Raw genomic sequence first — 16731 nt, forward strand, 5'->3', positions numbered from 1 at the left:
CCTGTTGCCCCCACACCCCCCACAGAGGCCGCTGGCACATTCAACGTGCGCACACAAACACACATTTGTCAAGCTTTTTAATGAGTTACGCAGATTATCTCGTAGCATAACATTGGAAATTCTGCCGACGAAAGCTTCTGTCCACATCAGCTGTTGCTGAAGAAAATGAAACCCGAGAGCAAAATAAAGGCCTTCAATGGGAGCACGCTGGATATATGAGACCATTCACAATACACGCTGGAGGTCTTGGTGGATCGTTTTGGCTTGAAATGGGAAATTGGATGCTGTTTTTTCACGCCAGTCCAAGACATTTGCATCTGTCTCAGAATAAGAGAGCGCATTCTGCAATACCTGAGAAGGATCGGACAGGACAGTAAAACATAATGAACTTTAGCTTATTTACAGGTAAGCTAAATAACTTTTAGTTCAAGGAGTCTAGAAGGATACATTTTCAGGGCTTTATCGTCCACAATATGAATTTGTGAGCCAATAAAGTGTATAACACAGAGATCAGTACCACCAACATTGTCGGGACAGGTCTGTGACTCATATTCAAATATCCAGATCAGTTTGTTTGTACCAAGGTCCTGACTAATCCTAAAGACAATTCAAAATCATAAAATTCAATTACATTTGCTTTTTCCTATTTTTTTTAGCATATCAGTGACCTCACTCTTGCTGAGCACAAGCTGCGGCCCCTTTGGGGCCCCTCAGCTCCCTCATGGACACCAAGTCATGGGTTGAGCAAGAAAAGAGCCCCGAGATTCAGGGTCAGCAGGTTTTACAGAGGTTAGTCAAAAAAAAACATTCTGCAGCATCATCTAAACCAGGGGTCGCAACTGCGAACTACTCCAATGAACCGTGTGCCTTGAAGGGCTATGATCAGTTTGGTCAATCAGGCTACTACTTTAGTGCCCGTGGGCAACACATTGGTGAACCCTGAGCTAGAACATCAAAGAGACGTAAGAGCACCTCCTGAGAAGAAGACGGTAATATGAGGATTCAGCTGCTATACTAATCTCAACAATAAAGGCCTTTCAGCAGTGTAGAGAAGCAGACATGTGGGTCGAGCGCAGACGTGATGACAACATGAATGCTTTTGCTGCTTCCAGTCTCTGATGACAAGTGATTCACTCTTTCTGAGGCAGAGATCGTGAGTGAGCAGGATATTACTCAGCATGTTCACAGATGTTCCCTGATGAGAAATAGATTCATACATACATTTAAGTTTAGTCTGTGTAATCATTGAGCTTTGGTTCGAAATGGGTTAATTTGAAAATTATTCAGGTTCGGTATTGATCTGAATTAGCATCTGGATATAGATGTCTTGAAGGTTTCCTCATCCACCTACCAAATAAACATGGCACACAAGGTCAACAGAGACTCTCAACAACTTTGAAAAATATAAATCCTACGAACAATAATTTGACTTTGTTAACTGGAAATTTGTCTGGATACAACTTATGAAATTCAGTTCTTCTGTTTAAAACAAACAACTGAATAACTATCAGATGCTACTAATGTTTTATTTAAGAAAAATGTTTAATTAAGAGTGTTCTTGCTGCAGCTTCACAGCTAAAATTACTTGAGTTTAAAATCAGCTTTAAACAACTCAAACTCCGAAACAAAACATGGGTTCGTGATTTTTGCCGTTTGTTAAATGTCCTTGCACCTGCTTGGATTTCCTCTAGGTACTCAGGTTTTCTCTCTCAATCCTCAAACATGCAAATGGTAATGATCGTGTATCAAATGTCGTAAAAGTGTGCTGCCCTATTCTATACTCTCCTCTTTTCTCTCACTGTATCCACCATCTTAAATGCTTAGATTATTGACATAAATATTTATTGTCTGTGCAGGATTAAGTATTAAATGATGTATTACGGTAGAAAAGAAAACAATCAATAAATCATCATTTATTATTCATAGAGAAATATCATGATTATATTTGGGTCAATTTGGGAGACAGTGGAGGAAAGGGAGGTTCTTATTTATGTGTATGGTAGTAACTGTACCGGACTTGGCAATTAAACATTTTCCTCTAACAAAATCTGGAATTAGTTACCTGGACATAAATGCCTTGGTTGGAAAGCATTAAATATGCTTAATTTGGATTACATTTATATGTCACACACAATATAATTTCATTGCAGAGATTTAATGACATTGACTGTTGCTCTGATATTTTAATGCACATGCAGCTGCTCTCAAAACTCAAACTGTGTTCAGGGAGGCTGTCATTCCCGAAATATACTTAAACAAACTAGACATTACATGCTTCTAAACTAAACCGTGCGGTTGACCGCAGGTTGGGCAGTTCACTTGTAAGCACGGGCTGGCATCAGCAATCTGTAAAGTAGTCAAATCTAAATATTGTGGTCCTTTTTTCCCCGGCAGGTGTCTAATTTGAGAAGGCGTGGGAGAGACGTCCATCTAACGACAAGCCATTAACTTCTCAAAAAGACATTCAGGGCGGTTCTGTGGTCATAACGCAGCCGGCTACGACCAATGCTGGTTATTTTTACGTTTAACGTGTTCTGAAATCATGGCTACCAATTTTACATGCAGGAGAAAAATGGATTCTTGCATGTGTGACTCTTTTTACCAACTCCACATGTGCAAAATGAGTCCAGAAACCATCTTTATATCAGCAGAGCGTCAATGCAGAGAACTGACTAGAATCCCTCTTTAAATATTGTAGCTTATTTAATTTGATCTTCTGTATAACAGTGTCTAACTTGTAAAGATAATTGAAATGTCCTAAATTCAACCATTGGATAGGGTTAAAAGTCAGTGTTGTACTAAACACGAGTCTGAAATAATAACAAGATTCAAGATCCCATTAGCACCGCCAAACCATGGAGGAATTGGGGAAACATGTCACTGTTTGTTAAAATCACATTACCAGTGGCAAGGCTAGATTTTTTGAAGGCAAAAGAATATGTAGCAATTTGCTCATACACATTCATGCAGAAAAACTTGAGAAAAACAGAAGCCAGCTAGACCTATGAGCTAAGGGGAGATGGGATGGGATGTTAAAAACTAATTTGTAGGAATTAAGCCACTCTAAAAAACAACAAAATTGAGTTGATTTGAGGAAGATAATAGCATGATTTGTTTGTTTTAGACAGTAAAAACAAACATTATAGCAAGAAAATGACCTTGCTGCAATACTTAAGAAGCCTCACTTCCGCTCCACATAAAGAGAGAAATGTTGTGTTGGACTAAAATAATATCTTAAAATCGAACTTATTTTACTGTCATTATTTCCGATCAGGGGAAAGCAAGTCCACCACCTTCACTGATCATCCTACCTACTTCATATCCATTCATTAACCTCAGTGGTCCTCTTCCACATTCCTTTTCCTACAAAATCTTTGTCCATTTTACTTAACAGTTTTCAGTTTCCCACAATATTAGGGCCAGACATTTTCTCATACAAGTCATGGTAATTTTGCTGCTTACAAAATATATTGTAAATAGCCACTCCTGGATTAAAACCTCAATTAACCTCTGACTTCAGTAACCAAGCAAACTGTTCAGAATTTTGAAGTCTCATATTATATTTTCAAAAATGTCCGATGACATGGGGATGTGTGGATACTAGATATTAGGTATGAGAAATTGTAGATATTTGCAACTCTTGAAATGAGGGCCGGATGTAGGGACAGCAACCTTCTAGCACCATAGTCGTCTTCACAAACCCCTACAAATGTAGTTCACCAGCTCCATTCAAGTCAACACGGTGCACAGACAGCACTTGCCATAGAGACAGCATCTCACACCAACATGCAGGGATCAGAGATCAAGGTTCATGGGTGGTTCTCAGCTAGCTCAATGGTGCTCTGTATGTCATCATCCAGACTTCCAGCAATCTGGAGCTACCAGGGGTCATGTAAAGAGAATGACACATAAGTCCTCCTGACAGCACGCTTTTCCACAATCTTTCCTCAGTTCAGTGCAGCAATTTCACCCATAAAATCCTGCCTATATTAAAACTAGTTTTGTGTTCATCAGTGATTGATTGCAAAAGTTTGTCCCTGTGTTTTTCCTTTTACACACAGCCACATATGGCACCAGTGATTAAACTTGATAAATGCTTTCGTTTACGGGAAGGGCTCCATAATCTGTCTCACTCTTTATGTAGGAAAGTCATAAACATAGCCTTGTATGTCTGCCCTACTCAGCGTGGGATTTTTGTTGTTGTTCACATACAAGACACAGACCATTCAGAGTGAAAGAGCAGTAGCATGTTTGCATGAGACCCTTGTTAAAGTGGCATCGAAGCCTATGGCCTTTCAAAGTGTTTAACTTGAGCAGCTCGTTTTCATTGTGCGCACTTCTCAGACCACTCCTGCTACACAAAATACCACGCTAAGGCGCTAAGCTGCAGGATGACTGTGGCGAAGAAAAGGCCTTGTCTAATTGGCAAAGATCTTAATCGGTATGTGTTGATCTGCTGATAATACAGGAGATTGTGGGTCAAAACGCACAATGATTGGTTGAAACATTGTAAAGAACAAAAGCCTGAATTCTTGTGAAGCAGAAGTGAAGTTCTATTGATTGCGTTGTTGGGTTAAGTAATCTGTAGAAACTACACAATTCTGTGCAACTTTGCTACTTTTAAAATACAAGATTACAGAAAACTACTGCTCATTTGGACCAGATGATTTGTGCTATAAATATTTCTAAAGCTGAAAAGGGTGCAAGAATGTTTGGATGGTGGGGATTGGAGGTGCTGGAGTTTAAATAGCTTTAATCAGAGCCAGACAAAGACCTCCTTATATAGAGGAGGGGTACCAAAGAGACCAGAACTTTCTCAGACAGACACTATGTGACAGAAAAAAAACAAGCATGTAAATAATACTGATAGCCTTCCACTAAAAGTTCTGGAAAACCTCCATGTGTTGACTTCAAGATACTGTGAGTGGCAGTTAAATTCTGACAGATGTGAACCCCATTTTTTTTAAACCGATTAACCTGACTAGGTCCCTTTAATCTTTAATATTAATGATGATTTAATTGCAGGCGTTTTAGTTCATGTAAATTAGCACTTGGTTGTTTGTTGTCTTCTAGTGGTGACAGAGAGGAGAACAGAGGACTAAAATACTCAAAGCTTCAGGAACTTTGGTTTTTACTGGTGCAGAGAAAGAGACCTTTCAAATGTCCAGATTCCCATGAAGGTGCAGCCTGCTGCAACACAGGGAAGAAAGTCCAGCGCAGCCATGTGTTCTCTGTCTGTTTACAGTGCTTTTATTAGGCATCCTGTGGCACAGGCAGCCTTTTGAAAGGCTGTCTTTATAGGAGCTTTCCTGTTTATGCATAGGGGTGGGAGGTCACCCCTCACAGGCCCGTGCTGAATATGGTCAATCTTACCGACATAGGAAAAAATTTGTACTGTGAATGAGTGTGTGTGTAAGCCTGGTGATAGAAAGGATTTAAATCAAACCAAGTAATGCAACCTCAGAAAAGCATCCTGAGATTCCTTCTAGAATGAATCAATTAGATTACACTTGTCTGTCTTTGTTTGCCTCTCTAATAAGTTTGATAGTCAACATCTACAGTCATGTGATACAAAGTACAATAGCCGGTTTGGATGCTAGACAAACTCACCCGAGGGCCCCTTTTCCCGGTTAAGCCTGGCTTTCCGGGAGGTCCCTGAAGTCCCTGCAGATAGACAGTTATCAGTAAGTATAAAGTGATACCACATTCAACAGTTCATTGAGGTTTCTCTGTTTCAAATGTAAACACATATTGCACATGCAGTGTCACAAAAACACCTTTTCTATCCATGGTAACTCCAATTTACTGAATAGAGTTTGGTTGTATTCCCAAGGAATTTCCGAGCCTGCATGTCAGGAAACTAGGGTAATAACGGGTCATTTCCTGCTCCACATTATGCCTCTTGTGTGGTTTAATCATGCTCAATGGTTTTCTTTTAATCAAAATATAGGAAAAAGAGAAGCAAGGAAAATAGTTCCTGTGGCAGCACGACTAATCAAGACTTCACTCTGGTGTGAAGGAACGTTATGCAAGTAAACTTTAACAGCTACAAAGTAGGATTTTAATGAAGTCAATTGCTCAGCTACACTCTCCTATTTTACATTGTTGATATTCATTTTTTAAATAACCAAGATATAATCAAGTCTTGTGTATTTGAAATTACACATATACAGTCTGCCATTAGGAATATACATGCTAATTTTACTTGCAACAGAAAATATGTTGTTGTTAAACTGAAGTACACCCAAACAAGAGTGTAGCCATAAATTAAAAAACACAGAAGTGTCAAATGTGAATTTATAAGAATATTTCATAGACAAGCAACATTTGTAGACTAAAAATGTTGATTAGACCACTCCTAAAAAAATATGCTTAGTTACCATGTCATATCGTGCAAGTGTATTTTCTTTTTTTTAAGTAATATGATGACCATGGCCAAGTTTCAGTATAAATGTGCCATGTGCAAATCTTTTTGAGGTGTTCTTCTGTTTTTTAAATAGAACACAAGAAAGCCATGTATTGTTGTCCAAGAACCCGAGTGACACTTAGGTAAGTGTCCATTTAACTTGCAACCAAGCTGGCAAATGATATGATTTATTGTTGTAAAAAGTTTGCGTTTTTGGTAATATGAACTTTAAAAGTAAAGAAAAAAAAATTACCCTTTCAAATAGTATGAGAGCTTCACAAGCACGACACTCCTCACTGCCAGTGTCTGACATCGCATACTGTTTTGTGGTTTATATTCGCTGTCAGGATTATAATTGGCACCCCGCTATCTCCTTCTGCATGACCTCCAAGGCTGAGACCACCCCTATTGTTACAGGTGGTGCGCCCTATGGTGGCCTTTTGGACCTGTCAACATAAACACTCGGTCTGTTTTAACACTTCCTTACTTTGTTTATTGACTTCCTACTGTCCTATCCTCTTTGCACCTGTCTTTCTTTGACATGCTGCGGTTGATTTTCTGTACTCTTCTGTGGGGTTGCGAACAACCTCAATATTTTCAGACATATCCTTCTTCAGAAATTCTACTCAGAAATTTACAATCAGTGCCAATATTTCCTGTGCTTAAAAATCGCAAGCTTGCATCCCTGAATGTGTAATTACAAGAGAGCTCACTTACAGATTTCTAACCTTCAGACAGTAAGAAGTAAACTTTGGCATCATAAAGGTACAGTATATCTGAATTAATGCAAGGAGGTTACGACATAGTAGGGCACCTTTATCATCCTTGGACTTTCTATGGCCGATTAAACATTCTTTCAATTTACATTGTGGGTAGAGCTTTTAAAACAGCAGACATTCTGCCTGCCTTTAATGATAGTTGACTACAGTGAGACATAACTACGGAGGTAAATTAGTCAGCGTGAGACACTGCAATAAGCTATTTGGTGCTGAGAATTACAGACTATTATGGCCTTACGGTAAACATGGAAATCCTTTATGGTTGATTCATTGAAACGAAACACACCAATGACATCCCAATCTAAACAGCTGGGTAGCTAACTGTTCATTCAGCACTCTCTGAATTTACGTGTCTGTGGAAAAAGGTGGCAAAGGATCTGACTGAGTAGTTCCGCCTGTAGGGATTAGGTCTCTGTCTGCCTTTCTGTATCTATTGAGAAGCTGAATGGTGGTGTGTGCTGACTACTTTGGCCCTTGACCTGGCTTTGAAGGAGTGTCATGTGACCTGCACCAGCCCTCTAAGATGGAGGAATCTGGTGCAGAGACGGCAAGGCGTCAGACCTGACACACCCAGGCTTTGGGTTTCTGTGCACTAAGCAGGAAAAAAGTAGGAATTAAAAATTGGATTTCGAGCCCATGTGTGATTTTAGAAGATCCACTGACAATATCTAAAATTTCAGATAAATCAAAGTTAGTTCAGTAATACATAGCCTAGTTTATATGTGTTTGCCAACCCCGTCAGGCGGAAGAAATTATGATGTATACAATGAAAAAACATCTTAAAAGAATTCCGAATTATGTATAGGTCACACCGCAAGCTTAAAAAAAAAGCCTTACCCTCGGTCCTGCATCTCCTTTCTGGCCAACAGGTCCAGCCAACAAAGAAAACTGGGTTGGTGGAAGATCCCAGCTTTGGAAACCATCAGTGGCAGCCGGTGTTACAGTTACTGTAACAAAAGCAGGTCTTGTTGGCTCTAACTTGACTGGAGCCTTGGTGGTTTTTGGTTGCTTTGTCGGCGTGGGGAGCTGTTTAGAGTCTGTCTTGAAGGGTTTAACTGTTGTAGTTTTGGGGGACATTGATGGTTTGGTCTTGGATATTGTGGGTTTGGAATGAGCTATTTTATCAGTATTTGGTTTAGGTTTGGGTGGTTTGGATTTTGGTGAAATTACTTTTGGTTTTGGTAGTGTTTTTGTGGCTTTAGTGGGTTGTGGTTTCTTTGGAACTGGACCTTGGTCTGATAAGAAGGCTTCAGGCGACTTTTTGTTGGGTTTGGTGACTTTAGTGCTTGGAGTTTTGGGTTTTATTTCATCTTTAAACGCACTCGACTTTTTTGTGCTGGATTTGAAGGACGGCTTTGTAGGAGTGAGCTTGGAGGGTGTCTGTTTTGTATTTTTAGAAGAGGAAGGTCTTGGCGATGTTGTTAATCGAGTTGTTTTTGTCCTGAGTGGTGCAGTTATAGTTATTGTTGTTACCTTTGGGGTTGGAGAAGGAAGTCGAAGCTGTTTTGTGACTGGTATTATAGTTCCCCTAGCAGGTGTTGAAATGGTCCCAGAGATTTGCTTTACTGTTTGAATAAGATCCACAATTCTGATAGCTGAAGCAGCAGCAGCAACACTTTTAGCCAGGCTGAGTTTGGTGGGCTTTCTGGCTGTTTCTGGGCCACCGCTTTTTGGAGTAACCACAGTGGCTGTTATGTTTGTTTGTTGTGGTAAGATGGGCAATAGGGGAGGGAGATTCGGCCTAAAAGTATCAGCTTCCCTGCAATGTTTCTTGATGTATCTGCAGTAGTTGTGAGCTGCCTGTGCAGAAGGGACCAGGTCAAACTGGCAGATGGCTCCTTCAAAGTGTGCTGAAGTTAGTCGTTGATATGACTGCCCTAGAAGAAAGGAGCCCTGAAGCTCTGGAGTTGGCCCCTCGTCAGTATCCCACCCAAAGTCTGAATGAACACTCTGCTCTCCGCAGGAGGCATATAGAGTCACTCTCTGTCCTTTTATTTCAATTGCTAGCTGGTGCCACTGGCCATCATGGGGCTCGTAGGGCAGTGCTACCGAGCTATTAGGTCCTGTATGAAGAACAAGTTTTCCTGGCACAAGCTGAAGACCAAGTAGGAGCTTCTTGCGGCCTGAGAGCAGGGTGAAAAGAAAAGCATTGTTGACACGGTGTGAGCGCAAACTCAGGACCAGTGCCACATTTGGCCAGAAGGATTTCGGGAAGACAGAGTGAAATGGACGTTCAATGTTAGCCTTCTTGTTCAGGATTATTCCAGATCGGAATGGAATAACTCCCGAAGGCACCAAACGTGATGGCTTCTCTCCCTTAAGCCCCAACTGTTGCAGAATGTCCACATCTGTGAAGAAAATAAGGAGTTTAAAATTTGGCAGCTAAGCATCAACTCTTTGAAAAATGGCAAAGTAATCTAATTTAAAATGAAGTTTTGCTTTGTGCATGGAATTCATGAAAATGTGTGTGATTTAAAAAACAAGAACTTCCATTCATGGAAACACCATAAGCTATGTTACTTATTACAACCAAAACACCAAAACAGCTTACAGCAAAGGGAAAAAGAAAAAGTTATTTTCCTGACCCATAGTAAATCTTTGTAAGGGAATCTTAATGCCTGCAGTAAGACTGCAAATAGTGTTTTTTGTTTTACATATCAGTGGTTCACCAATGTAAAGTTTACATAAACAGATGTTGTTGCTTTGACCACAGGACTTGAAATAGAATACTGCTGAGCATGGTGAAGAAAAAAATATATCAGTCATGTGTCTGCAACACTACAGCAGAAGCTGCTCTGGCGGTCAGGATCATCTAGAACTTTGTGACTTCACTGAGTCTTCAAAGTCCTAAATCCATCCATCCATCAAGTCTATTCCAAAATCTTGAACCATTAAAGGGGAAACTAATTGCGTTGATTTAAGTGTCTCGTAATTTGATCTTGAACCTCTATTGTACACATCGGTATGTGTCTGTTTGTACGAAACTCTCTTTAAATTGAAATATTTACATTAGAAAATGTGCATCAACAATCTCAGAATCCATCTCCAAGGAACTTGTTGTATAAACAAATCTGGCTGGGGGAGGAGCATCATAATCGGCTTCACTCTCAAAACCTCTTGTTCGACACCCGAAAAATGTTTGAAATGAAAACTTAAAAACAGAGCATCATCATGATGAGGCATTAACTGCATCTGGTAGAGGCAAGACTTGAGCATTTTAATTAAGTGAGTAAGTCAGTAAAGTTCGGATTTGACAATAGTTTCCCTCTAAATGCTGAATAAGGTCTTGGCAATGCAAGTGTAAAACTTAAGATTTAAATGGATTGTTGTAAGCACCAATGTTATTATATATTTTGTAATGTCATTGCTTCAGTCATTCATTCCAGTGGCACAAAGTCCACTCTACAGAGTTGTATAATCAACATTTGCACCCTGAACCCAACAACCTTGGTTATATGGGAATATATTTAAAAAGTTGTATTCAACTTTTATTCCACTTCTTTTCTTTCGAATTCCCTCAAGAGTACTTACATTGTCCCGATAATGTAAGGGGTTCTAATTTTTTAATCTATGTTAATCATTAAAGCTGATATAGGAAAAATATTTTATATATGGCATGTAGCCTACAAATGCCTCACAAAACATTTCAGGAAGCACATAATTTTTATTACACCAATTAGCGGACCTTAGCATTTCTTAAAGTTCACGTCCCTCTCGTTACCCTCTCTAAGCATGTGGTCTTTTTGTCAAGGGTTTTGGAAAATTAATGAACCATAGACAGAGAGTGTAATTTCTGTGACCTTCCCATCAATAGAGTGACACTGACTACGGTGAAAGCTGCATCTCCCTGCAGAGAGAACAGAGCCTCCAGCATTCTAGTCTGTGTTGAGCATTTCGTTAGAGAAAGTCGCTCATTCCGACCTATGATCTCAAACCTAGGCCTCTCAGCATCGTTTTTGATTTGGGGCTCACTGGGTCAGGTCTAATAGGGATATGTGTACAGAATCTGTGCTTGTGAAAAGGATGAGAAAATTGAGAAAAAAACTGAAGAATGTTGATGACGTGAGAGCAAGTGGCAAAGATAACAGCATCATCTCTGCACAGTAGCAGGCTCGTAGAAACCTTTGTAGGCGGACAAGGGGACTCCGAGAGGGACATATGACTGAATGGAATGGCTTTTAATTTGTTAGGTGGGAACTGGATCTAGTATCAAGCAAGTAGACCCAAGAGAAGATGGCAGAGATGGCTCAAATCAGTTCCCTAACACAGCCTGTCAAACAAAACTCAATTAAGTATGCTAAACTGTTTGCTGTAGAAATCCTGAGTGCTACTGATACATCACTCGTTTGAAATCAGGGTACTATTATTTTCTTCAGAATAATTACTTCAGATCTCTCTTGGGTGTTTCTATTAATCAAGAGGCTGAAGCTGCTTAACCACAATACTTCCATTAAGCAGATAGCAAAAGAGAAGACCTCGTTTGGAGCAGAGACACTATACATTATATACCTCCTGTCTGTGTGGTCTTCTCTGAAGTAATAACAACAGCTTGGCTTGGCAGACATGCAGGGAGTAAAGCTCTTTTTCATATAAATGGATATATTGTTACTTCGAATTTCTTAACGTATAGGTAAACATGGAACATACATGTGGTTTTACTATTTTGAGTGTCAAAAATGCTTGGCTTTGTTCTTTGTTTTTATTATGTTAAAAAGCAGAATGACTACCTGAGTGCAAACATTGTGTGACAAACAACTGTTTTGGGAAGTAATAATGAACTGTTCTTTTGATAGTTTATCCATTTAGAAGTATTCATGTTTGAACTTTCAAGTCTTCAGTCCAGGAACTGTCCTCAGGGGGAAGGACTGTCTTGCTTATGTGTCAAGTGTCTTCTTCATGTCTAGATTAAATTACAAGATCACTTCTACAGCTTTCTGTTGATGGTTCTGAGCCTGACTGTAGTCTGATGGCCTGAAGACCTGCTGCCTGAAAATGTTTTGTCATGTCTTCACACTGAGGCTGTGCAGTGGCGAGTAAAAGGATGATAACACTGCTGAGTGGATTGTTACAGAGGTAAAAAATGATTCAGAACCATAGATGACATCATTTACCCTGATACACAATTGTGCAAAACTTTGGATGGATGTATCATATAAGAGTTATATATGCTTCAACAACTATTTATTTATTTTATTCATCCATTTTCAATATATATTTTATGACCTCTGCCAAGGTCCATCTCTGAAAATGAAAACTGAAAAAGCTTTCAATGAAGTTGTTAATGATGCTTAAATGATGGTTTTCTTAATTTTCATCTGGTTCGTTCATAATTTTTTTAATACATACACTTTGTGTATATGTGAGTTCTGCACAAAACGTATTACAAAACGCCATTTCCAATACTGAAAAAGGTATCAAACTATTTTGCTAAAATAAGATGACAATAACAATAGGTATAAAATAAAAAAATCACAATATTGGTTTAAGTGAGCAGCTAGGCAGTAGTCTGTGTTCTGCTCTCTGATTGTTCTTCTGGTCTACCAATCATTTAGTGATCTGGAACTCCCAGTCTTCCTCCCGTCTGTATAATTGTTCCAGCATTAATTACTCCTGCCATTAGTTTCAGGAAAAAAGTCTGTAATTTCCGCCTGGCTAATCAAGAAAGGAAATGTGTTAAAAGATAAAACAAAATCAAGAGGGGACCAGCTCTTGTGTTGACATTTTCTCTTTAATTTCAGGCTATACAATCGGACAAACGTTTCTCAAAACGTTTTTCAGGTCTTCAAACTGTAAAAAAATAAAAATAAAAAAGGAAAAAGGTGATGAACCGAAGAAGGAAATTAGGTAGTTTTATTTATTTTTTCTTATTCTTATTAAGTTTGATGAGTAGTTCAAAAAGTAACTACTAAAGACTTACTTTCCACTGAAGCAGAAGAGAGATGGGTACAATTCTTATCAGCACGAGAGAAAAATTGATATAAAAAAAGGAATTCTCATCAAAAGTCATCTTTTCTTTTGCTGACTCAGCTGAATCAAGTTGGTTGTGTGCTTGTGAAAGGATGTTTGTGCTGAGATGTGATGTTTGAGAGAGTGAGGACTGAAGTCTTACCTTCAGAGTGTACTTGTGTAAGTCCCAGGTAACAAGTACAATATAAAACGGTACAGAGCAGGAGGGCTCTCCTGAGGGATGAAAGGGAGAGAGGAGTCACATACTTATTACAGTCAATAACATTTCAACAACCTGAACTGATGTTATTGGAGAAGTAAATCCAATGTGAAGCCAGATAGTACTCCAAGATGACAGAAGCCTTGTTTAGAAAGTGAGTTGATGATTTGATAAATGCCGGTTTTCATTGTTAAGACAGAGGAAATTAAACTTGATTCACTTGTTTTTAATAAACGTTCAACACAAAGTAGAGGATAACCAGTACCTGCTAGGCTGTGTACAACACAGCAGAATGGAAAATTGAAGAGCAGTGGGGGACTGAGATCTGGTGACAGGCAGGGAAGCCACTGTTTACCACTGGAGGTCATCCAGAGACACACACACACACATTGGGAAAGGAAATTTGTATAGCAGCTGTGGCTGGAGGGCCACGTCCAAGTGGGCAGACAGATGTGGGCCAAAAGCACCGAATACACAAGCAGGGATGGGAATTATGATTACATATACACAGTGGTTACATTAGCCAGCACAAGATCGAGATACTCCGTACATTTTGTAATCGGGTATTTGAGTCACTCATAAGCCCTTTTTATGAGTACTCAACCATATATGTGGCTTCTATGGTAGTGTATTCAATTTTAAAGTTTTGAACGGTGGATGCCAGATGCCCTTCTGGACTCAATCTGAATTTTTTTTTACCACTTTACCACACAAAGTCCCTAATGTCTACAAAAAGAGATGCTGCTTTGACTCCAGATGGAAAAAGGTGTTATTGCACAAATGTATTTTTCACTGTCTAGACCAAGTTTAAAATAATATCAGAAAGCTGTTTAGGTGTATACATTTAATTATGTAGCCTTTTCAGACTGTTCTTTTTTCCAGTAATTAGTTAGGCAGTCTGGTTCAAGCACCTGAGAACTGAAATTAGGTTGGTTGACATCTTAATGCTGACCCTGTCTGCTGTGGTTTTCAATCTGCGAAAGTGAGTTATGACAAAAGTCCCTGGAAAACTTCTTGGATCAGATGAGTGGGCAAAACACTGGCCAGGTGATCAATGCTGTCCTCTGAAACCTGTATGTTGTGTTAGAATCCAAAGGCTTTAATTTAAAACTGCCAGAAAAAACAGCGAGATGACGTTACTCACTCATCGGAGAACCACTATTGGCAACATCTCGGAATTGTAAAGATGCCCATAAACACATGTTAGTATCCTTGAAAATATATTCACAGGGAAACATCAGAGGTAATTCTATGGTACTAACTTAAACCAGGTTGACTGCATCCAGCTTGCTGAGAGTTTACTTACTGGGCACAGCCGGGGTCCCTGAGTCTCAGGTGCAAGTGTGAGAAGGTTTGCATTCCCCACTCTAAATAAGGATTCTTTTCTTCGCCTAAACCTGAGCTGTTTTGTTTAAACACACAAAGACTGACCTATCTCCAGGTCAACCGAAAGTCAAAGGTTAAAAAAAGGCAGCTGAGAGTCAAATTTGTATCAATCACGACTCTTCAGATGCCTTAAAGGTTTAACCTTAAGGTTATTTTGCCATCTGAGAACAGTCACATTAGTCAGCAACATAAGACTGACAGCCAACAAGGAGAGGAACAGGAACCACAATGCATCTGTTACGCAACATTTCAACTGCTTCCATTATATTAACGTTCTTAAACTGACAAAAAGCATTTTCTATCTTTCAAAAAAGTGTTTTTTTTACATGATTAATTAGCAGGGCAAGCATGTGACCCCCAGTGGCTTGAGCAGTAGCTGCCTTCCATTCATGCATTCATGCTTTTACAATTTAGGATGAAAATATAGGAGATATACAGTTAATCCACAGAGAACCAACATCAGAATGAATATGTGGCTAAAGAGGCATTGACAGATTCAGGTGAGTTATTAAATGTCATCCTGTATAGTGGCCTTAACTTAGATTTATAATTAATATATTTAAAATTCAATTCCATGTAAAGTTTCTCCAATTAACTACAATATAAAAAAGTAAATTTGAAAAATAACCCTCATCATCGGCAAAAGTTTTTTTCAATTGTCTTAAATGAAATCCGCATATATTTTGAGGCTTCAAATGCCCTTTGGATTGAAATCAATTAACGGACGTTAATGGGTCCCAGTGGACCCCATCGTTGTACAGGGGTCTGGACCGGAACCAGTCGGCATCCCATGGACCCGCTTAAGTTCTTTATTAAACAAGCAGTAAAAGAAGCACGGTAGTTGGAACTTACTTTGTGTCTAGATGAGAGGTTTTGCAATCTCTCCTTTGGGTGCCTAAATTCATTTGTATTCATTTGTCCCGGCAGTCAAAAACCTGATCCGTTAATCACAGCGTGACTCCGTGGCGAGGCAGAAGACAGCGGTGGCCGATCACTCATCTGACAATCTTCAGATGAAGTTCCAGAGGAAAAAACTCATGTTGAATTTCCTGTCAAGCGCCACATAAATTCCTCGTGACGGGATGCTGTGACAGAGAGTGTCCCGCTGAGCTCGTGCGTGGATATTCCCCGGTGTTTCATTCATTAATGCTGATCCGGATTGAAGGACGCGCAGCTTCTGTTTTGGAGTCAGGAACGTTCCACTCATCCCTTTCCTTTTTAAATGGGCTTTCTGTGAGTAAAGCTACGGCAACTCACCGCACGGCCAGGTGTCAAATTACAAGCCCAGCAACTACACGCCTTCTCCGGGGGGGCGGCCACCAACAGCAGGCTCTCGACCAGAACCTTCAAGCATGGTGAAAAAACGAGTTTTCAACGTCTTCCATTTGGAGGAGACACGGTTCCATCAAAGCGACTTGGTTATTCATCTTTAAGTTTGGTTTAAGAAATCCAAAATAGAGGAGTCGGATTGGAGTTACAATTGTATTAAAATTGCAATCCTACTATAGCAGAAATATAAATATTATGACAGTCTTAGTCTACTGACTCCTTTAAGAAACATCTTAAGACGTTTCTATTTGTTCAGGCTTTTCCTTGATTTTCTGGAACTCCTGAAAGAACTCATGTTATCAGTTTTATCTTGACCTTTGAAGTATATACTTTATTGAATATTGTTTTGATTGTTTAAGCGCAACTTTTATGGTTACTAAAGAAGTTGATCGTCAAATACTGTATGTATATTACAATGTATTCGCGACCCCTTGCCTGTTATGTCCTTATGCACTTATGCATTTTATGCAGCCTTAACTATACTTGGGTTTACCCCAGCAGACAACCACGTCGGTCACCACGGGACCCGGGCAGACCTTGTTTCGGCCTTATATGTCAAACTTGTCTTAAGTAGCAAAAGGCAACAATAAAATGTTGGTTCTGGTTGGGATTTTCAGGATCCACTTTTTGTGTTATACAATATTAACTCAATAAACATATCAGGA

The 16731-nt window shown here is 39.4% G+C and overlaps 1 protein-coding gene across 1 annotated transcript in view; it reads right to left on the minus strand.

The window, feature by feature from the left end:
- LOC148080486 (uncharacterized) overlaps nucleotides 1–15906 on the minus strand; it is a 59505-nt gene extending 43599 nt beyond the window's left edge. The window contains exons 1-4 of the mRNA XM_087792208.1: nucleotides 15590–15906; nucleotides 13295–13365; nucleotides 8023–9533; nucleotides 5611–5664 (exon numbers count right to left, since the gene is read on the minus strand). Of these exons, the coding sequence (XP_087648334.1) occupies nucleotides 5611–5664; nucleotides 8023–9533; nucleotides 13295–13365; nucleotides 15590–15642 (1689 nt within the window). The 5' untranslated portion in view covers nucleotides 15643–15906. The remainder of the gene's footprint in view (nucleotides 1–5610; nucleotides 5665–8022; nucleotides 9534–13294; nucleotides 13366–15589) is intronic.
- Nucleotides 15907–16731: the final 825 nt, after the last annotated feature.

The sequence above is a fragment of the Callionymus lyra genome, chromosome 5 (assembly GCF_982586985.1).
Source record: "Callionymus lyra chromosome 5, fCalLyr1.hap1.1, whole genome shotgun sequence".
NCBI classification, from domain to species: Eukaryota; Metazoa; Chordata; class Actinopteri; order Syngnathiformes; family Callionymidae; genus Callionymus; species Callionymus lyra.